The following is an 18000-nucleotide window of genomic DNA, read 5'->3' as shown; positions in this document are numbered from 1 at the left end:
TCCAAGTCACTAATTTCTTCCTCTGTGATGTCATCATCAGAGGGGTTGGCTTTTTCAAACTCTGCCAACAGCTCCTGGAGCTGAATTTTGGTAGGTCTGGAGCCAATGGTTATTTTTTTGATATTACAGAGAGACCTTAGCTCCCTCATCTTAAGATGGAGGTAAGGTGTGGTGTCGAGTTCCACCACCTGCATCTCTGTATCAGACATTATTCTGCTAAGAGTTGGAATACTTTTTTTAAGAATCTAAAACTGTTTCTAGAATCTAATTCAAACTTTTAACAAACTTTTAAACTCTAAAAAGACAATGCTAAACAGGGACTTAACACACAAGGCCCTAGCAGGACTTTTAAGAATTTAGAAAACTTTCAAATTGCAAAAATGAATTTCTAATGACAATTTTGGAATTTGTCGTGTGATCAGGTATTGGCTGAGTAGTCCAGCAAATGCAAAGTCTTGTACCCCACCGCTGATCCACCAATGTAGGAAGTTGGCTCTGTATGTGCTATTTCAAAGTAAGGAATAGCATGCACAGAGTCCAAGGGTTCCCCTTAGAGGTAAAATAGTGGTAAAAATAGATAATACTAATGCTCTATTTTGTGGTAGTGTGGTCGAGCAATAGGCTTATCCAAGGAGTAGTGTTAAGCATTTGTTGTACATACACAAGACAATAAATGAGGTACACACACTCAGAGACAAATCCAGCCAATAGGTTTTTATATAGAAAAATATCTTTTCTTAGTTTATTTTAAGAACCACAGGTTCAAATTCTACATGTAATATCTCATTCGAAAGGTATTGCAGGTAAGTACTTTAGGAACTTCAAATCATCAAAATTGCATGTATACTTTTCAAGTTATTGACAAATAGCTGTTTTAAAAAGTGGACACTTAGTGCAATTTTCACAGTTCCTGGGGGAGGTAAGTTTTTGTTAGTTTTACCAGGTAAGTAGGACACTTACAGGGTTCAGTTCTTGGTCCAAGGTAGCCCACCGTTGGGGGTTCAGAGCAACCCCAAAGTCACCACACCAGCAGCTCAGGGCCGGTCAGGTGCAGAGTTCAAAGTGGTGCCCAAAACACATAGGCTAGAATGGAGAGAAGGGGGTGCCCCGGTTCCGGTCTGCTTGCAGGTAAGTACCCGCGTCTTCGGAGGGCAGACCAGGGGGGTTTTGTAGGGCACCGGGGGGGACACAAGTCCACACAGAAATTTCACCCTCAGCAGCGCGGGGGCGGCCGGGTGCAGTGTAGAAACAAGCGTCGGGTTTTCAATGTTAGTCTATGAGAGATCTCGGGATCTCTTCAGCGCTGCAGGCAGGCAAGGGGGGGGATTCCTCGGGGAAACCTCCACTTGGGCAAGGGAGAGGGACTCCTGGGGGTCACTTCTCCAGTGAAAGTCCGGTCCTTCAGGTCCTGGGGGCTGCGGGTGCAGGGTCTCTCCCAGGCGTCGGGACTTTAGGTTCAAAGAGTCGCGGTCAGGGGAAGCCTCGGGATTCCCTCTGCAGGCGGCGCTGTGGGGGCTCAGGGGGGACAGGTTTTGGTACTCACAGTATCAGAGTAGTCCTGGGGTCCCTCCTGAGGTGTTGGGTCGCCACCAGCCGAGTCGGGGTCGCCGGGTGCAGTGTTGCAAGTCTCACGCTTCTTGCGGGGAGCTTGCAGGGTTCTTTAAAGCTGCTGGAAACAAAGTTGCAGCTTTTCTTGGAGCAGGTCCGCTGTCCTCGGGAGTTTCTTGTCTTTTCGAAGCAGGGGCAGTCCTCAGAGGATGTCGAGGTCGCTGGTCCCTTTGGAAGGCGTCGCTGGAGCAGGATCTTTGGAAGGCAGGAGACAGGCCGGTGAGTTTCTGGAGCCAAGGCAGTTGTAGTCTTCTGGTCTTCCGCTGCAGGGGTTTTCAGCTAGGCAGTCCTTCTTCTTGTAGTTGCAGGAATCTAATTTTCTAGGGTTCAGGGTAGCCCTTAAATACTAAATTTAAGGGCGTGTTTAGGTCTGGGGGGTTAGTAGCCAATGGCTACTAGCCCTGAGGGTGGGTACACCCTCTTTGTGCCTCCTCCCAAGGGGAGGGGGTCACAATCCTAACCCTATTGGGGGAATCCTCCATCTGCAAGATGGAGGATTTCTAAAAGTTAGAGTCACCTCAGCTCAGGACACCTTAGGGGCTGTCCTGACTGGCCAGTGACTCCTCCTTGTTATTCTCATTATTTTCTCCGGCCTTGCCGCCAAAAGTGGGGCCTGGCCGGAGGGGGCGGGCAACTCCACTAGCTGGAGTGTCCTGCTGGGTTGGCACAAAGGAGGTGAGCCTTTGAGGCTCACCGCCACGTGTGACAATTCCTGCCTGGGAGAGGTGTTAGCATCTCCACCCAGTGCAGGCTTTGTTACTGGCCTCAGAGTGACAAAGGCACTCTCCCCATGGGGCCAGCAACATGTCTCGGTTTGTGGCAGGCTGCTAAAACTAGTCAGCCTACACAGATAGTCGGTTAAGTTTCAGGGGGCACCTCTAAGGTGCCCTCTGTGGTGTATTTTACAATAAAATGTACACTGGCATCAGTGTGCATTTATTGTGCTGAGAAGTTTGATACCAAACTTCCCAGTTTTCAGTGTAGCCATTATGGTGCTGTGGAGTTCGTGTTTGACAGACTCCCAGACCATATACTCTTATGGCTACCCTGCACTTACAATGTCTAAGGTTTTGTTTAGACACTGTAGGGGTACCATGCTCATGCACTGGTACCCTCACCTATGGTATAGTGCACCCTGCCTTAGGGCTGTAAGGCCTGCTAGAGGGGTGTCTTACCTATACTGCATAGGCAGTGAGAGGCTGGCATGGCACCCTGAGGGGAGTGCCATGTCGACTTACTCGTTTTGTCCTCACTAGCACACACAAGCTGGCAAGCAGTGTGTCTGTGCTGAGTGACAGGTCTCCAGGGTGGCATAAGACATGCTGCAGCCTTTAGAGACCTTCCTTGGCATCAGGGCCCTTGGTACTAGAAGTACCAGTTACAAGGGACTTATCTGGATGCCAGGGTCTGCCAATTGTGGATACAAAAGTACAGGTTAGGGAAAGAACACTGGTGCTGGGGCCTGGTTAGCAGGCCTCAGCACACTTTCAATTGTAAACATAGCATCAGCAAAGGCAAAAAGTCAGGGGGCAACCATGCCAAGGAGGCATTTCCTTACAGGCCTCAACAAACTTTGGAACAGGATTTAGCTTCTGCACACTAGGATCAACAATGGGATTCATTGCAAGCCAAGAGTGTCTGATTTTTAAAAACAGTATTGATCGACAAGACTGATCCAGCCAGCCCGACGTGTGTACTACATGTGGTGTGGGTGAGGCAAGATTTCTTGGTTTATAAGAAAATTAGTTACTTACCTGTAACTGCAGTTCTCCAGTATTGGTATCTTTCATAGATTCACATGCTTGAATCATCCCCGTCGTCAAGGTGGGAGCCTCACGGTAAGTTTAAATAGATAAAGCAGTAAGTCAGTAAAAGTAAAACCAGTAGGCCCCAGTAGGCCTCATAAGGTATTTTACAGTCTATCCACTTTGTTTTGTGAAAAGACCCAAACTTCAGTCTCAACCAATCAGGATTCAGCCCCTCCCAAACAGTCCCAACAGAGGCTGAATTCCCTCAGATTTTCTAGTAGGAGTGTGAAGTTTAATATCTGTATAATAGGGGAGCCTCTGAGGGGAGGAGGGTGGGTCGCATGTGAATCTATGAAAGATACCAATACTGGAGAACTGCAGTTACAGGTAAGTAACTAATTTTCTTCTCCAGTATTGGATCTTTCATAGATTCACATGCTTGAATCAGAAGAACGAGCAGGAATGCTTTCTTAATTAGTGAATTACATTGACTGCAATTCTATTTGTAATTTCACAAATGATGTGAATCCCATCAGTTCAGCTTTAAAAACCACATACCTATTAATATATGTACATCAATAGACATTCGAATAGAAGAGCAATAACAGGTGTGTGGCAGAAAAAACCTGTACTCTTTTCATGATGATGAAGAGTACGACAAGCTAAGACATTGTTCATTTCTTTATAATCTGAAGCAGAAATGTAGAGTAAAACACACTGTAGCTATTAAGAAGACTAAGAACCAATAATGAACATACCTTGAGTGTGGTGGTGGGATGTGTTAGAGGCTCACCTTATCGAAATAAATGCCTCAGCACTACCTGCCCCACTGCTGTATCGACGTTGTTCGTTTCTTCGAGACAGTAATGCCTCGTAAATGTGTGTTGGCTGGACCATGTTGCTGCTCTACAGATGCTTTGTAGTGGTACCCCTGCAAATAATGCAGCAGAAGTGGCCACCGATCTTGTAGAGTGGGCTCTGACCTTGGTGTGGAGCGGTTTTCCTGCTTTTGAATGGCAGAATTGAATTGCCAGACCAATCCATCTTGCTATAGTCTGTTTGGACACCGCGTGTCCCTTTCTTGTTCCTCCGAAAGCTACAAACAATTGATCCGACTGGCGGAGAGCTTGAGTTTTCTGTAGATAAAACTTTAAACATCTTTTAATATCAAGGGAATGTAATGTTTTTTCCGCTACTGTTTGCGGATTTGGAAAAAAGGTTTTTAAGATAACTGGTTCATTTAGGTGAAACGTTGAAGGAACTTTCGGGATGTATTTTGGATTTGTGCGCAAGATGACACCCGAGTTTGTGAATTGGAGAAAAGGCTGTTTGATAGTGAAAGCCTGAATGTCACCGACTCTCTTTGCTGAAGAAAGAGCTAACAGTAACGCTGTTTTCCATGAAATGAATTTTTGGTCAGCTTTGTGGATCGGTTCAAAGGGGGCTTTCATAAGCTGCATCAATACCACATTCAATGACCATAATGGTGGAGGCTTTCTAACTGGCGGGAAAACCCGAAAAAGGCCCTTCATAAATTGTTTGACGATTCTAGTGGAACACAAAGAAACTCTGTCTGGAGATCTGCGGTATCTGGAGATTGCTGCCAGATGTACCCGAATAGAAGAATATGCAAGCCCTGATTTTGCAAGGAGCAGGAGATATGGAAGTATCTGTTCCGGAGTAGAGGACAAAGGATGTATATCTTGTGTTGCACACCATATACAAAAACGTTTCCATTTAAGCTGATAGGTTTTGTTGGTAGTGTCCGCTCTAGCTTTCGCCAATATGTCTCTACACTCCGGGGAAATGTTGAGATTCAAGTATTCATTGTATTCAGGAGCCAAGCTGACAAATGAAGAGATGACGGATCTGGGTGTCTGACTTGTCCCTGGTGCATCGTTAAGAGAGTCGGGCTCTGTCTGAGTCGTAGATGTGGTCGTTCGGAGAGCATGAGGAGCTCCGTATACCAGACTTGTCTGGGCCATTTGGGAGCTATGAGCAGAAGGCGACACCCCTCCGCCTTCAGTTTGTTGATGACTCTCGGAATGAGCGGGATCGGAGGAAAAGCGTAGGCATAAACTCCGGACCATCTCATCGAAAACGCATTCCCCCACGAATCTTTTTGGGGAAGCCAACTTGCATAGAACTGGCATTTCTTGTTCTCGAGAGTGGCAAATAGATCTAAGTTCGGTTTGCCCCATAATAGAAAAAGGCTGTTGAGAGTTTTCTGGTCTAGTTCCCACTCGTGATAAGGAATCACTGTCCTGCTCAGGGTGTCTGCTAGAATATTGGTTTGTCCTGGCACATGCTCCGCCTTGAGTGAAATATTGTGCTTTATGGCCCATGTCCAAATTTGTTGGGCTAGCTGCGAAAGTTGTAGGGATCTTGTGCCTCCTTGCTTGTTTAGATAAAACATGCTGGTTGTATTGTCTGTCCTGATTAAGACGCTTGAACTCTGTATCTTTGGTAAGAAAGCTTTCAGAGCTAAGTGTATTGCCTTGAGTTCTAGATAATTGATGTGAAGCTGACGTTCTTTCTGATTCCAGATTCCGCTGATTTGCAGGTCTTGGCAATGTGCCCCCCATCCTGCAAGAGAGGCATCCGTTGTTACTATGTAACTTGGTGTTTGGAGAAGAAAAGACAGTCCGTTTGACAAATTGGTTAGATTCGCCCACCACCTCATGATGTTCTTCATTGGAGGCGTTATGCGAATCTGGTCTTCGAAGGAACCGTTGACCTGGGTCCATTGTATGTCTAATTGTTCTTGTAGGGGTCGCATATGGAGCCTGCAATCTGGGACTAGCGGAATGCATGAAGATATCATTCCGAGTAATGATTTGTAAATGCGGACTGAAACGAACCTTCTTCTGGAGAGCCTTTGTGCCAAGGAGGTTAACTTTTGTTTCCGCTCGTGAGATGGGTAGGCTTTGTTGCGGACTGTGTCCAGAATTGCCCCCAAGAAATTCAATTCCTGTTTGGGGTAGAGTTGAGATTTCTGATAATTGACTACGAACCCTAGGTTGTGTAGCAATTGAAGGCAATGGAAAATATGATTTTTCACTTGCGATTTTGAGGGTGCCTTTATAAGCCAGTCGTCCAGGTAAGGGAAGACCTGGATCTCTGACTGGCGGAGATGTGCTGCTACCGGAGCTAACATTTTTGTGAAGATTCTGGGGGCTGATTTGAGGCCGAATGGCAGAACTCGGAATTGAAGGTGCATACTTCCCACTCTGAACCTTAGGAATTTGCGATGGTTGCGATATATGGGGATATGAAAATAGGCATCCTGGAGGTCTAGGGATGCCATGCGATCTCCGGGATTTAACAGACGCAGGACATCCTGTAGAGTTACCATCCTGAACGATTGCTTCTTCAGAAACTTGTTCAGGGCTCTCAAGTCCAGAATGGGGCGCCAGTCTCCTGAGGGTTTCTTTACAAGGAAAAAACGGGAGTAGAATCCCCTGTTCTTTTGAAATAAAGGGACTGGTTCCACTGCTCCTTTTCTCAACATTATTCTTACTTCCCTGAGGAGTTGGTTCAACCTCAGAGGCGGTGGGCCCGATGGAGGAACAGTTGGTGGTGTTTGAGTGAATTCCAGAGTATGACCTCTGGCCACTACATCGAGTAACCATCTGTCCGATGTTATCGCCTTCCAGTTGGGGAAATAGGAAGTGATGCGACCTCCGACCCTCGATGTTGGTTGGTGGGGAAGCGTTGAGATGATCAGCGGGTCATTGTTTCCTGCCTGTATCTCTTCCCCGGGCAGCTCCTCGTCCTCTAGCTGGGTGTTTGTAAGCTGCGGCCGGAGGCAATCGATAATGCTGCTGTTGCTGATGGTATTGCTGTCGTGATCCTGTGTGGAGGAAGATGGATATTGTGACCTGTATTGCTGGTATCCACCTCGAAAGGAGTAATTACCTCTACCCCTTGCTCCACGAAAAGGTTGTTTTTTATATTGCAGGGTACCTAGGGATTTTGCCGTATCGGTATCCGTCTTGATAGCCTGCAACATGTCGTCGACGTGTTTGCCAAACAAACTCTCCCCATCAAAAGGCATGTCAAGAACACGAGTCTGGACTTCTGGTCTGAAAGAAGTCGCCTTTAGCCATCCTTGTCTGCGTAGGACTGCTGCGCCAGCTAATTGTCTGAAGCCAGTGAGAGAAATGTCTATTGCGCTGTCTAATATTTCTGCGGAGACCCTTTCTCCCTCCTGCAAGACCTTCTTTGCTTCCACCTTGACGTCTTCTGGCAGTAAATCTAAAAAAGCAGACATGTCTGCCCACATCTGGCGATCGTACCTTCCCAAGATGGCGAGGGAATTAGCCGCCTTAACGGTGACTGCGGCCACAGAGGAGAATTTCTTGCCAATATTGTCTAATCTCCTTCCTTCTTTATCCGGGGGAGACGCAATAGGTGTGGAGGGGTTTTTGGAACGTCGCTGAGCCGCCTGTGATATCACAGAGTCAGGTTTCGGCTGTGAGACTAGACAGGCCGGAGAATCATCTGGGGCCTTCTATTTTTTCTCTAGTCTTGGCATTTGTGAAGGCACTGTTGCTGGGTTTTTCATTGCCTTCAAACCCTCCTGCCATAAGAATTCGACAATGGGTATGGCTCGCACAGATCTTTTTGATGGCTCTTTAAAGTCGTACAAAAAACATTCGGTTTCATGAGAAACAATTGCAAGGCCAAAACGTTTCGCTGCTCGCTCTATCAGATTATGGAAACCTCCTATGTCCTCTGGAGGAGAATCTACTGGACCTGCTGGCGGTGGAGATGGTGTGGGGACGAGGTAATCATCCCATTCACTATTCGCCGAATCTCTTAGCTCACCCTCTTCCCTTTCGTCATCCGATGAGGGGCAAGTTTCCTGGGGTTGGCTAATTACAGGTATAGTAGCCTGTGGCGTTACGGAAAGGCTAGTAATATGAGCTTGCCGAGGTGTCTGGTAGCTCTCAGGTCTAGGTGGCGTGGACTGAGTTGACGGTGGAAACCTTCTATAGTAGTCCTTCAACATAAATTGAAGATCTGTTACTAATGTGCTAGGCATGGCGAGGGGCGATGGTTGTTGTGTCTGTGGATAAGATGTTGAGGCATAACTAGGCTGATACTGTTGATCCTCTTCCTCGTCAAACTCCTGGCATTTTACATTGAGTTGTGACGGGCTACTAGCTGCCCCAAACATTCCGTCGTTCTGCGAGTATGTGTCGTCGTCCTCATTCTCTAAAAGATGTTGTGGTGGGTATGGCAACACTTTACTTGGTGAGGTATGCATCGGAAGAATATCGGACGCCTTGTCCCCTATATTAATAATTGAAAGGGGTAAGAATCTGGAGGAATCGTCCTGATGGTACGAGGAATGGTGAGGCGAAGTATCCAGGTAGGTGGATGGTTTGTATATTGGTAATGCTGTAGATGATATGATCGTCGACAGCTCTCTATTGGCCCGTTCTGTGGCCGACAGCTCTCTATTGGCCCGTTCTGTGGCCGACAGCTCTCTATTGGCCCGTTCTGTGGCCGACAGCTCTCTATTGGCCCGTTCTGTCGTCGACAGCTCTCTATTTGCCCGTTCTGTCGTCGACGGTTCACTCGTCGGCGGTTCCCTCGTCGACAGCTCTCTATTGGCCTGTTCTGTCGTCGACGGCTCTCCCGTCGTCGGCTCTCCCGTCGTCGGCTCTCCCGTCGTCGGCGGCGTCTTTACTAACGGGTCCTTTGTCAGCGAATGCTCCGTCGACGGTTACTTTATCGACGACGGTCGTGTAGGTGCAGTCGTCGGCAGTGCCTTCTTGAACCTCATTGAGAGGTTTTTCGTAGACGGGAGTGCCCTGGTTGATTGGTGAACCCAGGAGGCCTCCGCTGTCGACGATGTGGTTGCCGACGAAGCTTTCTTAAAAAAAATTGCCGTAATTATCGTCGTCAATGACAACGGCGACTACGTCATAATCATCGGTGAGGCTGGCGTTGTGAACGTCGATACCGTAGTCGCTGTTACCGTCGACACAGTCGTCGACGGGGTGGTCGGCGACGGATGTTTTTTCACCGAAAAGAGTTGTTCTGGCTCTTTTTGTGGTGACAGAGACAGAGATGGCTTTTTTGAGGTACTTTTGTGGTGTAAAGGCGTAGTAGGTTCCGAATGAACCTTTTTTTGGCCCATGTTTAAATGTCTCAATGAAAAACATCCTTTTTCGTCCCAATAGAGACTTGTCTTGTCTTCTTGAGCACCTTCCTTGGTGGTTCATTCGACCCTCTGCTTCTCTCACCTGTTCTTTTCTGAGGGCGAGAAGTTTGTGATGATGCCTCGCTGTCATCTGAGGAAGGATGCTCTAAGGCTTTCTGTTTTTGTAGCCATAAGAGAAGTCTACCCTCCCGGTCTTTGAGGGTTTTTTGACTAAAGGTGCGACAGATTTTGCAGTCTCTCACCTTGTGGTCTGGATGAAGGCAATAAATACACTTGTTGTGGGGGTCATCAACATGCAGTCTCTTCTTCCCACAGGTGTCACAATCTCTGAACAGACCCTTTTTTTGCCTTTTCAGACATAGTGGAGCTGTAGCAATGTTTCCTGAGAGAAAAAAGTAATCTTCAATCAGAAAATAGGAAAAAACTGAGCAGAGCTCAGGGAGACTCCCTTCACACGACGTGCGGTAGAAAATCTGAGGGAATTCAGCCTCTGTTGGGACTGTTTGGGAGGGGCTGAATCCTGATTGGTTGAGACTGAAGTTTGGGTCTTTTCACAAAACAAAGTGGATAGACTGTAAAATACCTTATGAGGCCTACTGGGGCCTACTGGTTTTACTTTTACTGACTTACTGCTTTATCTATTTAAACTTACCGTGAGGCTCCCACCTCGACGACGGGGATGATTCAAGCATGTGAATCTATGAAAGATCCAATACTGGAGAATATGATTTTGCAATAAATGGTGGTTGAAGCATTAGTTACTGCATGCAGGTATTTAATAGTTCTGTTGAACCATAGGTAATGCTTTGACATTGCAGAAAAAAGTGTAAAACGTTGTACACCCTTTTGCTAGGTTTGTACTATAGAAATATATTATGCACACATACATTTAAGTGTTGGTGTTGTTAATGCTTCTCTAAATTCATATGGTTTCAGAAAACAGATTGGTACAAATTAACAAGGAGCAAAATCGCTAGTAGGTCTGGGAGATTGGAGGTCTCTTGTAGACTACAGGAACCATAGAGAAGTGGAGGTTATCATCAAACACCTACATTTTCAACAGTTATGTGCTAGCATGCAGTTCCTATTAATGCACTGATCTCTCTAGAAGAGTGATCAATCCATGAGGTAGCATTCAGGGAGAAGAGTAGAAAATGAGACCTATTTTTTTGGCTTCCATTCCTACTACCATGGCATTTATCCATAATTAGTATTTCTGTTTGTGGCCTGAAACTTGTGCTTAAAGTTTATTGCTGCATTTTAAAATGATTTGATAAGCGTGAGATCCTAATATTGTGCTAAGGATTCAGGATTTGACTGGCAAGTCGTACTGACCAGGCAAGGTATGCCTACATCTCACATGAAGAGCAGCTGCTAGTCATCTATGTCAAAGATAAGTATTGGAAAAATCAAAGAGGAAGAGAATCCTAATTTAACTAAAATCAAAGCTCTGCATTCAACACACCAAATGGGCAACTCCATTGCTTATGCCATTTGTAAAATTTTGCTAACCTTTTCTTCAAACATAATCTCTTACATACTAATGTTTTTATTCCAGCTATAGGCAGTATATTCTCAATGATTAAAAAGATAACTTGAAATGCCAAATGTACAAGCAACAAATAAGTTATTAAGGTATAATAAAAAGAATACACACCACAGGGTAATTCTCAGTCCCCAAAAAATGTAGTTAACATATGCAGATTATCCCGAGGCCAACACCATCTTGTACAACAGTAGCTTTTAGAGTTAGCTATGTGGCACTACCGGGATTTACACTTCAAATTAATTCACTGAAACTTATCCTCACCGCCTTGTACCCCAAATCTGTTCTGCATACTTTTTTCCCTGAAAACATTTGGGTTCCTCGCCAGGATCGCCTGCAGCAATACCGGTATATCGCCCTCTGGATCATCACTGCCAAGATTATCCTTCAGTTCTCTATTAAAGAAAGAGCAAAAAAAAAAAATATTAAAACAAAAAAGTATGTAAATTAATTACATAGCTAATCACCACTATTTCGGTTTGCGAAGCATGGCGTAATCAGGCTTTCCTTATGTTTATTTTTTGCCATTCATTGTGTTGGGGGGGGGGGGGGGGGGTGGAGCAGCCTTCCTGACCCACAGACTTTCACCCAGCACGAGACAGAGCACGAACTAAAACCTGACTACATCATAGTAATCAAATGGTGCAATTCTAAAAACGAGTTCTGCCTATATGAATGAAAATCCAAGAAGTTGAAGCTCTGCATTCACAGAGATACTGTGTCTTCCAATTCAATTTAGATACTTGCCTTTTTATTAAAATATCAAAATATATAAGACAAAGCAGCATGTTGAATAAACTTTTATATGGTGCTGAAACAGTTGTGGAAAGGATGAAAGCATGCTCTTGAACGAGTCAAAGAGAATCCCACTGATGCTGGTTTTTACCAATGAATATCAGACTGCACCAAAAAAGGCATCGGAAGCAAGTTCCTCATCAATCAGGAAGATCAAATGGCAACAACTGATAGCAAAACAGTTGAAGTTTGTTAGCATTCAGAGAAATACATTAAGGCGAGGGAAACAAAAAACCTTGAAGTTATTTTAGTACTACCACCACACTTTCCCATATTCACTACTTGAGAACTATGTACTTTGCCCATCCTAACCAGTAGTAAGATTTCTATGTCCCCCTCTTTAAACATGGTTGAACTGTCATACTCCCCAATTGGTATATTTAACTTGCTTTAAGTCCATAGTATATGGTACAAAATGTATTAAGGGCTTGGAAGTTAAATGCCACTAGTGGTCAGCAGCCACTATTGTGCATTTCCCTATAATGCCAGTGGAAAAATGTCTTTAAACCTACCATTGTAGTCCCTACAGTATCAGTGTAAAAAATGCAGTTCAGCCAATTAAAATCAACCCTTTTGACAGGTGAAAACACCCATTTTAAATATTAAGTCACCACGATGTAGGCATTTTAGCCCCCCAAGACAGGATGCAAAGTATTTAAAAGTATTACATTGTGAAATTTAATATTAACATTTTATTTCAGTGACTATGACCTAAAGGCTATTTTCACTGTAGGAAGGCTGGCTGGCTCACAGAGAAACACTGGGAGACAATGTTAAATACTAATTCTGTATCTCAGGAATGAGACCAGCTACAAAAATTAAACAACTATTTTTAGTAGTTATTAAAAATCTAATTCAGTTTTGAAGTCGGGTTTTCAATAATTAGTAATGAAAAGTAACTTTTAGAAAGTCACCTTTTCCGTGTATAAACTTCCTGGAGGCTAATCTGCATGGCCTCTCTAGCTTCTCCCAGCTTTGAAGCCTTAAACAGGTGTGAAATGCCTTCCAGGAGCACACAACATGCTGACATCAAGGGACAGAGATAACTTCACAGAACAAGCGGGGGGAGGGAGGCTGCGGGCATTTTTTTACACTACAGTGTAAAATCCTGCTGGACAGGTCTGCTGGGTTCACACAATACTTTAGGTGCCCCAAGACAATTATTGAGTGCCCACTGCCTGGTTGATAAAGGACCCTGCTCTTGTCCTTGAGACTTCTGCTTCTGGGTTTGTTGTTGGTACAGTATCTGCTCTAGGCTGGATTTAAATATTCAATGTGGGAGGACAGCAGGATTACCACAGTACATGCCTTAAACATACCCAGTCCTCAGAGCCCATGGTTAGAGTGGCCAAAGACATTTTCGCCATCTTGAAAATGCTGTGACGCATTGCATTTTGGGCCCGTTTGCAGTAATGCAAACCTGAACTAAAAAATAAAAAATTAAAAATAAAAATGATGCGTAGGATTGGCGCCAGAAACTTTTACACCATTGTTTACGAAGGAGCAGGAGTCACCCCACTCACTAACTTGTGCCAGACAAATGTTGCATCTCCACACACCTACTATAGAACACTTGCCAGACCCGCAGAAGATCACAAGAGGACTGAACCTGCTGTCTATGACATGAGAAGCCCTGAAAGACTGGACCATCTCTTTTGTACACAGGACAATGAAGTGGACTTCAATGATAAGCTGACTGACCTGTGTGGCTACAAGGAGACAAAAAGCTACAAAAGTCCATTTTGGCAACTGGATCTAGGCTTGACCCTCCTCTTGGCTTTTGCCAAGTCTTTAAGTTCCCTTTCCTGAGGAGATCTTCAGAAGTGTAGTCCTATGGTCGATTGGGACTTAAAAGACCAAGTCAGAAGGCAAAATCGTACAGCTTTTTTTCCCCATAGTGCACAGCATATGCTCTAAGGGGACTGGAAGTCAGGGATGTGGAATTCCTATCGCCCGACGCCCGGGACATCTTGTTTGGGGTCAAGGGCAACAAGTTTTTATGTTTACTTTGTCCTTGGGACAAGTAGGCCCAACCCCCTGCAGCACAAACCCTTTGGCTGCCTGTTTACAGAGTGGAACTCTCTGCAGTTGAGGTAATGTGTTTCCAAAAGATAATGCTGTTTGAACTTGTATTTATGGTTCATTATTTGAAAGCCTTCATTATTAGGGTGCGTGCTGTAAATAAATGTTTTAAGGTCACACTTCACTACTGACGTTGGTTCCAGTACAAAAAAAAAAAAACGTGTACACACGTTTGAAAAGTTTAGGCTAAGAGGCTAAGTATAATGCTCCCAGAATGCTCTGATTATATGCAAATGAAGTGTCATTTAGTAAAATGTGTTGATGCATGCTAGTATTTCCCAAAAATATTTCTAATGGAAAATCAGTGTAACCATTTTCAACACGATTATGGGAAGCATGAAAATAAACAAACACTGACAAAGCCAACTGATCTGACATATTTTTATAAGTCTTTTAGTTTCATCAATGCATGTCTTGTTTGGACATGGCTTTTGTAACACTTTATTGTTGTGGGAGCTACCAGGCCCTCAACATTGTAACAAACATTGGCAAACCCCCCCCAAAAGGTTTTTGAACTCTTAAAGCACACGTTGCCACCAGCGGCATAACAAAGGCCCCGCAGCCGCCCTCCAGGGGGCCCCTTCAGCACAGCACCTGCCCTGAGTGAGTCTGGAGAGGGGGCTCCTCCATGTTCTTTGCAAAGGGGCACCCTCCAGTTACGTTACGTCACTGATTGCCACTGTAGTTCCTGACACTGAACAAAACTACTTTGTGTGGCAATATGATCCTTGTGGAAGAGCAGAATGCGATCACTCACAGTAAAGCCAGCCGAAAGAGAGAGAAATAGAAGTTTAATAAAAACAAAATGTCTTTAACACCAGACCTAATTAGGGACCAAGACCCACATGTAGGTAGCTTTTTGCATGTCGCAAACAGCAACTTTCGCTGTTTGCGAAGTGCAAAAAGCACATTGCGATGCACAAACCCAGTTTTGCGATTCAGTAACCTGGTTACCGAATCACAAAACGGGATTGCGACTCGCAATTAGTAAGGGGTGTTCCCTTCCTAATTGCAACTCGCAGTGCAATGTAGGATTGTTTTGGGACCACAAACGCGGGCGCAAACCAATCGCAGTTTGCACCCATTTCAAATGGGTGCTAACACTTTCGCAAAAGGGAAGGGATCCCCATGGGACCCCTTCCCCCATTGTGAATGTCACTGTAAACATTTTTTCAGAGCAGGCAGTGGTCCTGCGGACCACTGCCTGCTCTGAAAAAATGAAACGAAAACGTTTCATTTTTCGTTTGTTATGCATCTCGTTTTCCTTTAAGGAAAACGGGCTGCATTACAAAAAAAACCAAAAAAACCTGCTTTATTGAAAAGCAGTCACAGACATGGTTGTCTGCTGTCTCCAGCAGGCCAACATTCGCGAGGGGGGTCGCAAATTGCGACCCACCTCATGATTATTCATGATGTGGGCATTTGCGAAGCCCTTGCGAATCACAGATGGTGTCAAGGACACCATCCTACATTCTGATTTGCGACTCGCAATTTGCAGGTCAAAAATCTGAACCTACCTACTTGTGGCCCCAAATTCTTAAAGAAAGTCACAAAAGTGCACCCATGGTATATGTCGTACCCCTATAAAATATTTGTGAACTGTATTTTAGCATGGGTAAATACGATGTGTAGATTTGCTCATGTGAAAATATATTGAGCATTTGCAAGTTTATTTTCCCTCCAGCCACTTTCTTCCCAACCCTGGAAGAAGTTCTAATTCTGCCATTGTCAGGAGTAAATGTCCAACCTTTCTTATTATGGGAAAATATTAGAGAGAAGCTGGTAAAAATATTTAAAACATGCAGGTTAGTAGGTTTGCAGACTCAAAGGCATTCCAGCCCTGGAACTATTGCTTACTGCTTCCTCCAGCCCCAGTATGCAGATCTGCAGAAAGGTGGCAAAATAAGGAAATTGCTACAGTAGGGATTGAAACTCCAAGTATTCAAGCCCTACTATGGTAGTAGCCCTGGCATAATCAGAGAGGCTATTAATTGCTGCCATAATTTGTCGCCACACTACATGGCAAGTAGGACAAGTAGATTTGAGAAGCAACCTGTCCCCTGGACAAGTAGATATTTTAATAAATTCCACACCCCTGGGAAGTTGTTTCTGGAAGAAACACTAAGGACTAGGAGTACCAAATAGATCAAAATGACAATATTCCTTCACCGGTACAGTGCAGCATGCAACCTGTGGAAGAGGAACAGTATTGAAACGGTGAAGTGGGGTAGAAGTAAGGAGTGAGAGCTGCTGATACTTCAAGCAAATAAGTAAAGAATGTGTGGGCTGATTCCACAAAGAATAATTAAATACAAATGCTTACAAAATGAGAAGCGATTCATGAAAAGTCAGACGAGTTGCCCTTTTGTTCTGGGACAATTAACATGAAACCTTTGACAAATGAAAATTTATACATTTTAAGGCTTTGCAATGGCAACTTTCAATACCAACTTACCCAGCATAAATTCACTATAAAAATAAATATTTGATCTGGAAAAACTTGCGACTGCTAAATGAAATAGTAGATCTGCAGAATCTAGAATTACTAGATCCATGAAACTGTCAGAATCAAAACGTATAACAGAAGGAAAAAGATAAATAAATACAAAAAAAAAGTACTACTAAAACACAAGAAATTCCGGTCCCAACCACTAGATGGCAGAATAACGCACAGCATGTGAACCCAGAAAATACTCCGGCAGCAAAACTGTACATCTATTGTACGAAAATCAATCAGAACATCAGGTATGTGAGCAAAGCAGCACAAAGACTCAAACAGCACATAAGACTTGAAAGGTTAACACAAGTAAATGGCTTTTAATATTGTTGAATAGAAAGCCAAAAGACTTAACTAGATAGTACTGTAGTAACTTGAGTATCTCGTCTTAGCAGTTGAAAACGATGTGATGAGTAAACAGTGCTAACAAGATAGCTAACGTGTAAACTTAATGTTTAAGACCAAATACGATAAAGAATAAGTTGGAGGGGGAAATCACAATATTGTGAAGACCTCAGCCAGTATTCTTGTGTTTTCGAGCAGTCAGTTTACAGGGAAATAATTTTACCAAATGTCTCTTCACAAGTATCATCAAGTACCTGACACTCAGAATAGCTATTGGCCTTGGTAACTGGGTGGAGACGGAGAACGGGAGGGCAGATGGTTTGCAGAAAATGGGCAAAAGTGAAGAACAGGACATAAAGTGCTATGAAGCAGCCAGCAATGGCTGCGTCAGAGATATTTTTCGTTCAGTCGGTGGGAGAACAGCAATAAGGGCATTGGCGCCAAAAGTAAGGGTGCTGCAGCACTCCCAGAAATACACATGCTGGAGTTCGAAAGGTAAATGGGCAATAAAAATGCTTTTAAATTATGTGTATCCAGTCACATGTATAGCACGTTCAAAGACACAGGTCAAATATCAGGCTATATCTTCTGACAAAGTGCTGCTTATTCTACAAACTGGAGTGTACTTTTATTTCTCAAATTGCAAAGTCAGAGGATTTGGTAAAAGTGATCTAGGTGCAAGTCCTACTAGGGTACAGGAAACAATAGGAAAGACTGAAGCATGTCAGTTTGTTTTCCGTACACACCATTTAAATACCCGGAAATTAACTATATACATTTCAAATTATATTGTTGATTAGGAAAGCACAAATAAAGCACTTTATAAGTGTGATAGAAACAAAGGATTTGAGTGTATCAAAAAAAAGAATCAAGACACTTTACTTGGCGATACACAAATAATAAATATTTACTGAAACACGGTTTCCACATACATTCGCTTTTGTGCTATATATTTCTATCAGTAAAACAGCACATCTATGGAAATTTGGTGGACATTTCAACGGAAAATGTGCAGTTTGTAAAATGTAGTGTGCTACCACACCAGTGCTCCAAACTGCACCCCTGGCTACATACCACACCCTTATCACAAGGAGGGAGAGGCAGAAGAAACAGGGTGGGGTGGGTGGGAGAGGCAGAAGAAACAGGCCAGGGGAGGGCGGGAGAGGCAGAAGAAACAGGCCAGGGGAGGGCGGGAGGGGCAGAA

General features: G+C 44.2%; 1 protein-coding gene across 17 annotated transcripts in view; it reads right to left on the bottom strand.

The window, feature by feature from the left end:
* The window catches only part of NIPBL (NIPBL cohesin loading factor), a 1341000-nt gene that overhangs the window by 1163428 nt on the left and 159572 nt on the right, over nucleotides 1-18000 (bottom strand). For 10 of the 17 annotated variants that reach the window (XM_069221119.1, XM_069221174.1, XM_069221190.1 and 7 more), the window contains exon 4: nucleotides 11342-11472. In XM_069221119.1, the coding sequence (XP_069077220.1) occupies nucleotides 11342-11472 (131 nt within the window). The remainder of the gene's footprint in view (nucleotides 1-11341; nucleotides 11473-18000) is intronic. The other 7 variants (XM_069221201.1, XM_069221149.1, XM_069221210.1 and 4 more) reach the window with 1 other exon arrangement.

The sequence above is a fragment of the Pleurodeles waltl genome, chromosome 1_1 (genome assembly GCF_031143425.1).
Source record: "Pleurodeles waltl isolate 20211129_DDA chromosome 1_1, aPleWal1.hap1.20221129, whole genome shotgun sequence".
NCBI lineage: Eukaryota > Metazoa > Chordata > Amphibia > Caudata > Salamandridae > Pleurodeles > Pleurodeles waltl.
Note: the sequence above shows the minus strand (reverse complement) of the source record. Positions and strands in the feature narration are given on the sequence as shown.